The 14,240-nt window shown below is 36.0% G+C and overlaps 1 protein-coding gene across 2 annotated transcripts in view; it reads left to right on the forward strand.

Annotated features, from left to right (window-relative positions):
* DZIP1 (DAZ interacting zinc finger protein 1) overlaps positions 1-14,240 on the forward strand; it is a 38,799-nt gene that overhangs the window by 9,743 nt on the left and 14,816 nt on the right. For both annotated transcript variants that reach the window (XM_005516799.3, XM_014259319.2), the window contains exons 6-12: positions 224-348; positions 2,537-2,698; positions 3,374-3,511; positions 4,525-4,587; positions 5,833-5,973; positions 8,282-8,330; positions 9,597-9,656. In XM_005516799.3, the coding sequence (XP_005516856.3) occupies positions 224-348; positions 2,537-2,698; positions 3,374-3,511; positions 4,525-4,587; positions 5,833-5,973; positions 8,282-8,330; positions 9,597-9,656 (738 nt within the window). The remainder of the gene's footprint in view (positions 1-223; positions 349-2,536; positions 2,699-3,373; positions 3,512-4,524; positions 4,588-5,832; positions 5,974-8,281; positions 8,331-9,596; positions 9,657-14,240) is intronic.

The raw sequence follows: 14,240 nt of genomic DNA on the forward strand, positions 1-14,240 counted from the left end.
TTCACATGTCACTGGTACAAGTATTTGAGGGTAAGTTAGCAGTCCAGAGAATGTATATATTTAAAATCATCTATGGAGAATCATGGTAGTGGGAGGGGAAATGGTGTAAGAAAGTCACACTTTGTGAAGATGTTGCTGAAACACTAGAAATATATTTGCAGGAAGTATTACAGTTCCAGAAATTGCAACAAACCTTTTTAAAATCAGTGTTTCTTTCAAACAGAACAGAAGAGGAAAGGAAATACAGAAAAATTGCAGGATGAGATTGAAAAACTGAAGGAGCAGTTGCAGCTCACCAAGTCCCAGTTAGAGTTTGAACAACAGGCTAATTTGGCCAGGCTGTCTAAGGTAATAACATACTAAGTAATGTGAATGTCTCAGAAGAATTAGCATTTGTACTGTGTTCACTCAAACAAGAGAAGTACTCGATTTCCCAGTGTTGAGCAGTTTCAAGATTCAGCTGGACAAGTCCTGGGCCACCTTGTCTAGTTTGTGCTGTTGTCAAGAAAGGCTGGACCAGAATATCCTGGAGGATAATCCCTTCCAACCTGATAGTCTGTGACGGATGAGGATCTTCTTCCTTGTTTTCAGAGGAAATCCTCATCTTCTGTAAACATTGAGTATTTTTTTCCCTGAACTCAGCTTCAGACTTCTTCAGTCCTTTTGTTCCCCCTTTCTTGGAAGTGTTCAGCTTCCGTTTTCAAAGTACTGAATGAACAAATCAAAAGCTGGTAGTGTTTCACTTAGGAGTGCAGGCACTGTCAGAATAATGAGTCTTGGCCCTATGTGGACATGTGGAAGGTATTCTGCTCATTCATTCTGTGCCTAGATTTTGAGAAGTACATCTATAACATATTTCTCCTGTCGCCGAAGCATTGTTTTGTTTATGAGGTGGAACTTGGAGTATTCATAACAGTGCAGTGTAGATTTTTTGGTGCCTTAGGGGCCTCTTTTGAAGTCACTTGTCTTAGCTGAGACTCCTAACTGCAAGAGGACTACCTGAAATGTCCTGAAGCTACAGTTTGCAGTCTTACACAACAAGAAGCTTTCAAAACTTCTCTGTTTTTCTGGGATTTCAGGGAAGATAGAAATGAGTGGTGTAACTGGTTACAGTTTGTCTGCCATGACCGACATCCACTGTCAATTCAGGTGTCATAATGTCACTGTTGGGTTTTTTTTTTTAAGAGAACTACTAGTGGAGGGAATTTGTATATAAACTGCCATGCTTCCTATTCTTGGTCCCTTATGCTCCTTTGAGGTGATAGGATACACATGATCCCATTCTTCATAGTTGTACAATGATTGCATGTTATAGTTAGAGAAAAAATTCGGAGTGAATGCTGTGATGGAAAAATGTAGGTGTTTCCTAAAAGATATGTATGTCCTGGACAGTGAAATGCAGGACTTTAAACAATTAGAGAACTATATAAAAATGCATCTCTATGTACTGGAATGGTTGAAGTAACCTAATGGATAAAGTGGTGTAAATGTATATGGGGATAAAATAGTTCTAATTTTGTTTATGAAACAATGGGTTCTGAGCTGAGTGCTGTTACTGGAGGGCAAGATCTTAAGCTTGTGACATGTAGCCCTGGGGAAATGTTAGTAGCAGCTAGCAAAGAAAATCAAATATTACCAATTATTCTGAAAAACCACTGTGCAAGCCACAGCCTAAATATGTTGTGTGAGTCTAGTCCCTTCCCTTCATCTCAAAAAGGATAGGAGAGAGCTATAAAAGTTATGGAGATGGGCTACAAAGAAGGTCAGTCAGTATTTAAAATGACTGAGCATGCTGAGTAGTCAGTCTGAAAAAGAGACAAACGCTTGATGAAGATGGAGGGTGAGATACTGATACCTGTGAAGTCATGCCTTACACAGAGTGAATAGTTAAGAATCATTCCCTCTGTGCTCTAGTTCAGGGCTCAAAATCCATCAAATGTACCTAGCAGGAGGCAGATTCAAAAAACTACAACAAGAAAAGTACTTGGCTCTTCATGCAGCTTGTGAAGCTCATTGGCAAAAGCTGTTGCAGTTGTTAAAAGCTGATGCAGCGGCAGAGGATGACTGCAAAGTGTATGAGGAAAAATATATTGAAGTTTATGCAGTTAATGAAGTTCACAGAACTATATCAGGCTCCTGAAGTTCTCTGAGCTGAAAACAGCTGGCAACTTAGAGACTGTGAAGGAGAACATGCACATTTGCTTGCCCCAGTATTGGCCTTTCTTACTTATACACTTAGAGCCTTTGTGAGGAACAGGATTCTGAACTAAGTGGGTCTTTGATATGACCAAGTAAGGTCGTTTGTGTGTTTTTCAGTAAAAAATAATGAACAACTGAAACTCTTTTGAAGTATACTCATTCAGCTAGCAAAATGTATAGTTTGTTACCCTAGAATTCTTAAGAAAACTGGTGGTTTTAATGTTTTTTGATGTCACAGTATTTCCCAAATACTAAAAGGGACTGCATTATAAGTCTAGTTTAGGAGCTTGAATATGTATTGAATGTGAGGAAAAATATATTTTTTTTTTAATTTCAGGAATGTGAGCAGCAAAAATCAAAAGAAGAAGAGATTCTACAATCATTTAACAAATGGAAAGACGAGGAAAGAGAGAAATTGGCTGATCAAATAGAAAAAGTGAAAGATATGTTTATGAAAGAGCTTAAGGAGTTATATTCAAGAAATTCAACCTTAGAAAATGTAAACAATTTAGATTTTCTAACATTTAAAGCATGAATCCCTTACAATAGATGGCAGTGAACTTTACGTATTTGAAATGTGATATAGACATTGTAAAGCTCTTCCTACAGAACTCTGAAAAATGATTGAATGGTAGCTATAACTTTATCTTTGTATACAGGTATTTTATTAACATAACTTCAGGTTGCATTTTTTTTTTTTAAAGGATTGTTTTGTACGAATGAATGATCCCTTCAGCTATTATGTCAGTTTTTCTTTACTCCTCAGCCTTTGAATACCTGTTTATAGGTTAGTAGATATTGTTGTGGTTGCTGCATGTCAGATATCCTTATGTTAATATTCTTGTAAGCGGCATGGAGGACAATAACTTCTGCATTACGGTCCTGACAGAATTCACGTGTTTTCAATACATGCTTTGGAAATGCTCACTAGCAAGAGAAACATGAAAGTATGGCTGGATCAGAAAACAAATCTGCATGGCATTACCAGAGCAGCTTATATTTTGTAGCTGCTAGGTCCTGTGTACTTTTACAAGTCATATTTATATTAGATGTAGATATTAGTAATGAAGTGAAATTTGATAAATGCTGAGCTCACGAGAAATGGGGGAAGTATCTGATGCAATCTATGGATAACTGTGTTTAAAGAAAATTTTGTATTCCTCCCTCCTATTAGCAACTGTTAGAATTACAAAAGTCCAATATGCAACAAAAATCCAATTTAGGAACACTGAAAGACAGCCATGAATTTATAGAGGAGAAACCTCAGCGTCCTCAGGATCATCCAAATGTGGTTAGACTAATGGAAAAACAGGTAACACTGTAACTTAATGTATTGCTTTTGACAGATTACTTGCTTTCTTTTTATTTTTGTTCATCTTGGAGTAGGACATGAAATCCCTAAGTAAAATTTTCATTCTTCTTAATGCCAAAAATAGCAGGTTTGAAGGATTTAATACTATTTAATTCTATCCATATAATGGCAAACGGGGGTTATTTTTTTTATCTTTTATAAATGAAGTAATTGTTTCTTACTTATTGATATTCTCTTATTCTTTATGATTAAATATAACTGTCTGTCAAATGTGGTGAAAGTTCAATTCCAGAAGGCTCTAATAAAGCATTTATGTTTAGTCATTTGTGAGGCCACTTACAGGACAATTGGAATATTCTATTTCCCAAAATGAAAAAGAAAATTAGGAAACTTTCTGACAGGATTTTCCAATCTGTGCCTTTTGTTTTCTTTTACGGTTTTTGGGATGTGAAGGTCTTTGCTGCTGACATTGTACAGAAGTTTGGTCACTTCTGCTCAAAGATGTGCAAAACTCAGTTTTGCTTTATGTTTTTGGTTTTTTATTTCATCAAAGAAAATTGGCTTCACTCTACAACTCATGTTAATTTTGGGGTTTGTTATTATTACATAAAATATGTTGTTAATGAGTGCTCAAAATTACATTATTTAAAGGGAAGATCACCTGCTCTTACTACTCTTTTTGTTAATACACAGAGATGTATCAAAATGCTTGTGTATTTCTCACTCACAGTGACTGCATATACAAATCAAAGAGCAAATACAGTTTCTAGAGTGATTGGTAAGAAAACCACACTCACATGTGTAAATCATGCTTATAACTTTTCTAGGCATTAAATACTGGGTTACTCAAATTTCATATAAACTGTCATTTTTTTGGTATTTATGCTTTATTTAGAAAAATAAAGCTGCATATATGTAACTAAATGCTCATGTGTTATTAACAAGCAGCAGAGCTGCATATATCAAGTTAAATGTGTTGTTAACAAGAATTAAAATGTATTTCCTCTATGCAGGAAAAAAAGTGGACAACTTTAATACAAGCCATCCGTCATGACCATGAGACAGAAAAGTCCCTGGTAAGTCGCACAGCAAACCACTTACACCTAAAGGAGACTTTAATTTTTTCCTTTACCTTTCAGTAATTCTGGATCTGCTCTAGTACATCTGCCAGATATCAAGGGTTTATAAGAGTGTGTCCTCTTAGCTGTATTTATCACCTCTGTGTTTCTGTGATGGTAGGATCTTGGTGTTTCAGTTAAAGCCAGGGTTGAAACTGAATATATCATTTTAGAATCTGTCAGAAAACTGAAACTGTATCTGTCTTTTAAAGAACTTACAGCTGATTCTGTGAGCACTGCATTATACAGTATTTTCTGTGTTATGTGGTTAGGCTGAATAGCTGAGATTTGACTTGCCAAAATGTAGCTTTCATCCACCCTGTACCTGCTGTTACCATGGACCTGTGGCATATGTCTCAGTCTTTTTTTTCTCCTTCCTATCACTTCTCTATTGCTTTTTCTGTTGTAGCTTTCTAATGCAGAATCTGTTCAGCTTTTCCAGGAGAAAACACCATGGCATTTTATTTTGCATCAGTTTATATGTTTTACTATACAAAGCTTTATTCCTCAGATTTTTTTTTTTTATATCTGCATTTCTTTTTAATCTCTTTACTGCTTTGTTTCTCTCGCTTCTTTTCCTTTCATTTTCCTTTCATCTGCGTGCCCATGTAAGAGCTGAGCAGATCATAGTGGTCTGACCAATGCTTCTCCTCCTCTGGCAAGAAAACATTGGGGAGGAACCATGGAACAGTCCCCAAAAAGGATGTAGTTAAAGATACACCCACATACAGTGCAAGAATAGAATAAGGGAGGAGTAATGTAAGTATTACTTTTGGGATGGTGCACCTAAATAACATTCCCTTTCTTCCACATTTGGAGTTAATATACTTAGTGGTTTATTATTCAAATTTACCTGTCACCTCCTTAAAGTATCATTGCTGGACACTATTTATAATTAAAACATTTTTATAGATTTATACACTTTTTCCTGCAAACTTAATTTTATGCAATCTCAGCAATATGTTTATATGTCTTTTTATTTGTATTGAGATTTAGGTAGTCGTCCTTGTGTAATTCAGAAGTGATCCAGACAACTGTTTTATAATATATACAAGTCCTAGTGAAGTCATAGAAGACATCAAGTTTTTGATGAGAAAAAAAATGTTAAAAGTATCTAAGCATGGCGCTTGTTTAGACTTCATAGCATTAAAGTATTTTGTATAGTGTTAATATTACGTTACTTTCCTTCTGATTGCTTTCTAGCTACTGTCACAGATTGAGACAATCAAAACATCAGCAAGAGAAGACCTGAACAGAAATAACATCTTTTACAGGAGGAGGATAGAAGAATTGGAGCAGAGGCTTCAGGAGCAGAATGAGCTGGTTATTAGTCAGAAGAGGCAGGTCTGTTTTGTGAAACACTCTGTTTCAGAGAGCAGAGGACACAGAAACACTATCTAGCATTAGTCTTTGATATTTCTCTGATTGTATATTTAATATTCAGTTTGTAATAGTATTGCTGGAGTGGTTTGGTTCTGCTTTGGAAATTGTGTTGATAGATAAGAATAGATATGGAAAAGAGACACAGGAATGTAAGCCAGGAATTAAAATACATTTGATAAAGAAAGGCTTAATAAACCAAAAAATTTTTGATGGTGAAAAGGATTTAGTCTGCCACAAAATTATCATAATGAGATCTAGTGTTTGAAATCTGAACATACATTACTTCTCACAATAAAAATAAAGTATCATATTCATTACTGTGAGAATAATTATTTAAAATATTACCGTGTGAAATGTGGTGAGACCAAGTGCCAGATTCTCCCCTGAGATGGGGTAACCCTGGTTATACCCACAGACTAGGGGACAAGAGGCTGCAGGAGGAGATGTGAGGGTTTGAGGTGATGTCATGTTGAATATGAGTCAGCAGTGCCCTGGCAGCCAGGAGGGCCAACCTTGTTCTGGGGCGTATCATGTACAGCATCTCCAGCTGGCTGAGGGATGTGATTGTCCCACTCTACTCTGTGCTGGTGCTGCCTCCCCTCAAGTCCTGTGTGCAGTTTTGGGTGCTTCAGTATAAGAAGGACACCAGACTATTTCAGCTCACCAGAGGAGGGCAAACAAGATGATCAAAGGTCTTGAGGGCATTATAGGAGGAACAGCTGTTGTTACTTGTCTTGTTCAGCTTGCAGAAGGGAAGGCTGAGGTGATCTCATCACAGCTTCAAGGGGGGCAGTAGAGGAGGAGGTGGTGCTGATGTCTCTGGTGATCAGTAATAGGACACAAGGAGAAATGGAATGAAGCAGGGGAGATTCAGATTCAACTTTAGGAAAGGGTTTTTCAACCTGAGGGTGATCTGGCTCTGGAACAGGCTCCCCAGGGAAGTGATCATTGTACTAAGCCTGTCAGAGCTATTGGCATGTTTGGACAATACTCTTAGGTTTAGGTTTTAGGTAGTCCAGTGAGGGAATTGGACTTGATCCAATTGTAGGTCCCATCCAGCCTGAGATAGTCTACAATTCTGTGGAAAATTTGGAAATGAATTGGTTTTGCCTAAAATAAGGTTTTGTTGAAACATAACTATAGATTTTTAGAGGTGATTGGAAGGGGGCAGATCTGAGTAGTCTGGAGTTTAGACTATGGCATGATTATGTGGCCTATTCCTCTATTAGATGGTGCATTCTTTGTAAATCAACATCTGATTTTACACATTTTGCTTGAGATTAATGTTAAACCTATACTTGAATGCTTAAAGAATGGAAAGACAAATAATAGCTTTTACATCTCCACTGCCACAAATTTTATAGCTGGAGAAATGGAGGACTTAATCATAGATGAATTTCCTTCAATAAAGTGACCTTGGAAAGAAAACAATATGACCACAGATGTATAATAGGTTCAGAGGAGTCCAAGTTTGGTGTTTGTGAAGCACAGTTTTGCAGATCTACGTTCTCAATCCCTGGAAAATAGACGGGCTTGAGAAATAGCTAACACTTTTGCAGAATCCAAACTTAATGGACAATGAATAGGGACACTATTGGCTCTAACCAAACAGATAAATAAAAGAGGATCATGGTCCAATATCTTGTGCCAGCTCCATCTGACACTGGCTATGTGTCTGAATTCATCATGTTCTTCTCTCTGGGAAATTGGAGTGCAGAACATTGTTTTAATGATATAGGATTCACAAGTTTCCTGTTTTCTTTAGATCACATTACAGCCAATGTGTTTCCTTTACTCTGTCAGTTCAGTGCTTGTCCTGGGGTGTCAAATAGACAAACCTGTAAAGCCCAGAGGAGAACTGTTCATGCATTTAAAATCAATGTGTAATTAAACACTCCAGTGTTTCCCAGAGTGGAAGCTAGGCTTGGAAAATGCTACATGAATTGCTGAGGAAGAAAGTATTGAAACTCTTAAGTGCTGAAGTGGCCCATAAGTCCACTCTCATTTGATTTTATAACTGGCAATATCAGGATGTAAAAAGCATGAGTTCATTAAAATAATTAAGACATTAAGACAATGCAAAAACATTCATTAAGCATGGACAAAATATATATATTTGGCACAGAAGAAGTATTTTTCTCCACAAATCATAACCAATAATTTTTGTTACAGAATAGTGCTGAAACTAGGTATTTTATGCTAAATGTTTGTTTTAGGTATTGATCCTTTACATTTCTATTGGTTCATGTATTTGTGTTTTCTCCTTTAGATAGAAGAATTGTCCACAAAACCACCTCCAAGTGTTAAAACATATGATGGTGAGTACAAACTGCAAGAAAAAACAGACTTAGTTTCTGATTTCTGCAGCCTGGCTGAAACAAATATAGACATCAACTTGACTAACAAAATACTGATATAAAATCAGTACTGGAAATGCATTTGTTTTTCACAGGCTACCTACCTGTTTCCATGCCATGATTTACAAAGATCATGTTTTGTAGCTGTAAAGACTTCTAATGTACAAAGCTTGGGTAGAACAACTTTATTTTGGGTTTTTTTTGTATTTTTTTTTATTTTTATGAAGTGTAATTTTAATCAATCTTTTTTCCTGCTTGACTGTTCTTAGACTGCAGAACTCACAAAAGGGAGAATACTAAAAGAGTAGACAAAACTGATTAACTTGTCACTTAAGACACAGATGTTCAAAGATGTAAAGAACTCATATTTTTGTCTGTGTGGTACTTTAACAACTGAAGTCTATTACAAATAGCTAAATCTGATAATAGTGTTTCAGGATGTTGTTCTGGACCACAAACACCCATATAGTTAATGCTGCGGTTAGAGTGACTTGAAGTTTATTGAAATAGGTGATGGCAGATGAATTAATTCTGATCTCAGTTTGGAAACCATTTTGCTGTATTAACCATGCACTGGCTTGAACTGAGTCAAACAGCAGGGAGTAGGTTTAATTTGAGGAAGGCCTCATAAGAGCACAGCCACGTAGCTTTTCGTCTGTAGCTGGTCATAGTCATTCATACTGAAGCACAGACAAGTAAAAGTCCGTGGCACATGGGCAAATTTGCTCCTAGCCCCAAGCTGATCTGAGGAATGTAGGATTGAATTACTAATTCACTCCAAGGCTACACATACATGATCTATACATCTATGAGGGTTTGCACTTGTTGATGTCAAGTGTGGATGCTGCAGATCCTCTCTGGGGAGTATAAGCCCCAGTCAGGCTGGTATTGGCTAAGTAGCTTTGGGCCAAGACTTCTTCCCTGTGACACAAAGACAACATGCACTCAAGACCAAAAGAATGATTGCATTCTAGTCCAGTGATGATTTAGTTAGTAGTTTCTTTTCCTGATTCTAGAAGTGTCAAAAATAGTAAGCATATATAGAGATATACTTTTATGTTGTGATGAAATGGTTTTTACTTTGTAAATTTTTAATTTTTTCCCTATTAATGTAAAAAAATAACTAATTTATGAATGTGATTAAATATTGCTACATTTAAGAATCTGTATTTGTTACTGTTTACTATAATACAATTCAATTATTTTTTTACTATTATGTTATTTTAGTGAACACTCCTGTAGAGCGTCTTCAAGAATCTAAATCAAGTCCATCAGTTATCCTACATGGTAAGGTTTTTTTATAGGTCCAGATCCAAAACTTTCAAATCTAACACTCACTCTTATCAGATATGTTGCTTGTCAAATCATAGGTCTAAGAGTAGTTTTGTTGGAAGAACATAACTTGCATGTCAGAGTTGAGAATTTCTATGAAATAATTATAAGGATGCACTACTGAGAAGAATAAATAAAAAACAAATAAAAATAATTGGAGAATATTTCCTAGAATATGTATATTATTGAAGCACTTAGATGAAATTTATTGAGGAAAAATATCTGTGTTTTCTAATGGAAAATATGCTCATCTGATATACTGGATTGTTAAATGCATCTACTGGAATTTGTGTAGGGAAACATGTGGAGATGTTTATTTCAAGTCTTGAAATACTGTATTTTCCATGTGACTTCAAATGGCAAGGAGTAAAAATACAGAAGAGATAATCAAAATAGACAGTTATCCTGTCCTTGTTCTGCCAGCATATATCTGTGGTTACATATACATTGTTACTTAGGTATTTTAACTTGCAGCATTGTGATATCCTTTAGACGGGGAGGGGGGCGAGGGAGCTATGTTTACGTTGTTTTGTACTTTGTGAAAAGAATTTTGTTTTTTAATCAGTATGCAAATTAATGGATACTGTTGTTAACATATCAATATTCTCAGCTCAACTAATTCTTTATTTTCCCTTTAAGTAGTAAAGTTGTGAAAAACTAGCAAGCAAATTGTTTAAAAACAGTTTATTAATTTGAATTATAATTAAAAAATGTATTTTTCTAATTATTTCTCTTAGTTTTTAAACCTGCCACATGGGGACTAAATGGAATTTGTCTGTGAAAAATGTGGACAATTTTTCTTTTTCACCAAATACAAAAAGTTCTGAAAAGGATACTATACATCAAACTTTCAATAATTTGATGAGGAATGAAAAACTCACGTAGTGCTCATTTTAAACTATTGGTTATGACAGGAATTATTTTAAAAAGGAAATTTGATTATATTATTACTAATTATTCTGTGGTAACATTATTTGAATAATAGAAAGATTTCTTTCTAAGTTATGCAAGGTTTAGTAGTTCATTGCTTGTAGCTTTCTGAGTTAAACTACATGGATGAATATTGTGTAGACAAAAGTAACAGTATATTAAGTATAGAGAATTAGGAATAGCATTTTAAACAATTAATTATTTTTCATTTATGCCAGCCTCATTACACCAAAATAATAGTTCTGGTTCTGGCTAAGAAGTCTCACAGCATGTCGTTTAGCAATTGCCCTGAATTTAAGTTTTATGGAGATTATGGCTGCTAAGGACTTACCAAGGTTGTCAAGCATTAGTTACTTGGTGCATTTGCTTTCATTCGTACTGAGGGCAGAAACAGCCCTGTGAACATTAGTATTTTTTGTACTCTGACAATTTAAATGAGCTCATTCAGATCTTTCATAATGTCTTGCTGCTTCAAATATGAAGTTTGTGACATCTCATGAAACTTCTCGAGATAGAAAAGGCTGTTCCTGCCATTGATAGACAAAAGATTCAACATCAGTTTATTATGAAACCTCAAAGAAGGTGTTCCCTTCAGATTCCTTTGCTGATTACTATTTTATTTATCTCTGCAGGTCTCTCTGTCTGTCCCCTTTCTTCCCTTCTGGATTGTTTTTTAAACTTGCCTTACCTAATTTTCTGGAGGTTAGCAGAAGTTATGGTGTCTTTCCCGAAGTTTTCAGGACTCCTCAAGGGATTGACTTACTGAATTAAGACATCATGGCTGCATCTCATGCCTTTATGAGAAGGAAAGCACTTCCTGGTAACTTCTGTAGACAAATTTATTTAGCACAGATCATCTTATAATTGCCTGCATATAAAATATCTTCTTTTTTTTTAATTAATTCTAGAAAAGGCTCTCTAATGTGAACTTAAGTACATTCTTCAAAGCCGCTCAGAAGCTTTTGCATCCTAGTATTCATTCTGCGCATCTTAAATCTATGTAATGAAAAGATAACCCTAGTTGCAAATGTGAGTTATCCTAGGTGTAAAGTAGGAGAGCAACTATGTTAGTCTGTTGGTTTTGTGTTAATGTTCCTGACTTCTTGTGAGAGCTAGTAGAGCTCCTTGAATTCCATCCTGGTAGAACATTCTTCTATCCATTTCTGAGCTACCTGTAGGGTTTTGTGCAAATATAGCAGCTCTTACTTTCAATGATTATTTCAGTCTCACAAAAAAAGCAACAGATTAATTACAATTTATTTTTTTAATACTATTTTAAAATTAGGCTTTGCCTCCTCTATTACTCTTGAAATGTTGATACTTGTTCAATATTTAGGCTATTCTAGGTCAATAATATTAGGTGGAATTGAAGATGGTAGTTAAAAAGCAAAGCTGAAAATTAGTTTGTTCATTAAAACCTATGTCTCAGTATACAAACAGGGTGTGGACACCCAGACTCAGCTATCACTAGGGACATAGCTGAAGCATCTGAGGAAAATATAGTTAAAGTACTTACTCTTCCTAGACAGTAAACAGAAAAGGGGCGCCTTCAGAGTTTGGTTCAGCTGAACTAAGATCTGAATGCTCTTTGGAGTTGCCTGTGTCTCTTTGCTGACTGTTGAAGGAGTCTGAGGTGACTAGGCTCCTAACTTAGAGGCCTCAGGTAAGTGTCAAAAAAAAAATCTTAGAAATATTGGTTTAAAATTAATATTTCTGCTGCTTATGTGCAGCATGTGGCTTTCTGTTGATCAGTTAGGAGGAAAAATATATGAAGTGCATTAATTCAAAAACAGTGGTCCAAATTACAGATATCACAGGTTAGGTCTGGCAGCTCTTTGTATGTGTAATTTGAGTATAAATTAAAGGAGTATATAATGAGTGTAGCCATGGCTTGCATTCCTTACATCTTCAAGAAATGCAGTAGTTTAAAAAAAACCAATTTTATGGTTTTTCCTAGCTTGTTACACTGCAAGTGCAAAGTGCTTACTGTAGATGACACTACACCATAGATAATTTTATTGCTTCTGTTCAGGCTAAAAGTTCTTTAGCATTTCTTATTTCAACATAAATAGATGGGATTTCTTCTTTAAATGTTGGCCAGAGGACTGCTTTTCCAATAGTACTGTCAGAATATTGGGTTTTTTTAATTAGTAGGTAAGAACAGACAAATAATATATGATATGCATGAAATATACACAGCCTGAATCCTTCATTATTGATACATGTATTTTCCTATTCTACCTGTATAGAAATGGTCTTCAAATACTCTTTAAAACAGGTATTTAATTCTTTCTTAAAGTGTGCTGGGCACATAATTTTTCAGTAGTATTATTATCCACTAAGAAATTAATTAATTTGATACATCTGTGTCTCTACACATACTAGCTGGCAGAAGAGATACTCTGGATTATGTGGGATGATATACACAGCACCGCTGGCCTTAATGATGGCTAGAATTAATATGGCTGATCAGATGGCCAGAAGAAGCACATCTCTGGTAAACATAAGGAGAGGACTCCTTAAGGGGGGGTCATCTCCACACCTGTCTATAAACCAGAGTAATGGTTTTCCTTAAGTGTGAATCCAATGTGATGTTTAATAGATATCTCTTAGAATATGTGTACAGTGAAAAGAAAGAAAGGGCTTGTTTACGTCAGGGAAGTTGGTATTTTCAGGTGTTGCACTCCCTCATGCCTTAGCATTTGATCTCCCCTGTTACCATATAGTGAACAACAGTATTACACATAACAGTAATGCATTTGGGATCTGCTCTTGCAACTGTTCTTAGTAATTACTGATTTTTCATTTCCTCTGTTTCTGGTACACTGAGGAAGAGAGGCATGTACCTTTATGCCCAATCACCAGACCATTTTCAGGTCTGAGTTTCGGGGGACTGGGATTTTCCTATTATGTTAAGTCACTCGGCAAGGGTTTGTGCAGAGATGAGTCATCCCCTTTAATCAGAGCATTTTGGGTAAAGTACAGGTAAAACAAGCATAGGTTAAATCCAACTACAAAGCAACTGCCTTATTGACTGGTAAGTCCAGCCAAGAAACTCAGAGGCATCAGTGCCCATGCAGCTTAATTAAATCTTCCCAGAACATTTTGTCTGTGCTTCAGGCTCCATCCTTCCAAACAGACACATTTCAGGCTTTTGGGAACGATTCCAAACTGTGTCTGAACACTGTTTTGGAGAATCTTAGTTGGTGAAGGGCAGCAGTGTGCCAGGAGCAGTAGTGTGGAGGATCGTGTTCCAGTGCCCAGGAATGCTCTGGCCACTGGTAAATTTTACAGCCTTAGAGACTGAAGCCCATTTGTCTCTGAGTTTTGCTTTTAAATGTTTTCCTAAGGTATCTTGATATTTGCATCTTATTAACAACTTGTGATGGTGTAAGAAGCATCTTTTTAAAACTTCTTATTTAGTACAAGTTCTGTGGGAGCAAAACTTAAATCTTGCAATTAGCTTGGAAAAGCAGGTGAGAGACTGAATATCACCACAGGCATGGAAAGCATGGAGAGAGCAGCTCCCATACCCCAAGTATTTATGCCATCAGATTAAACACCCTTTACTTGGGGAATATTGGAGATGTGGCAGTGTCACTTAGCTCC

The sequence above is a fragment of the Pseudopodoces humilis genome, chromosome 2, assembly GCF_049639895.1.
Source record: "Pseudopodoces humilis isolate 2021_Gansu_Grassland_sample_001 chromosome 2, ASM4963989v1, whole genome shotgun sequence".
In the NCBI taxonomy this organism is placed as follows: domain Eukaryota; kingdom Metazoa; phylum Chordata; class Aves; order Passeriformes; family Paridae; genus Pseudopodoces; species Pseudopodoces humilis.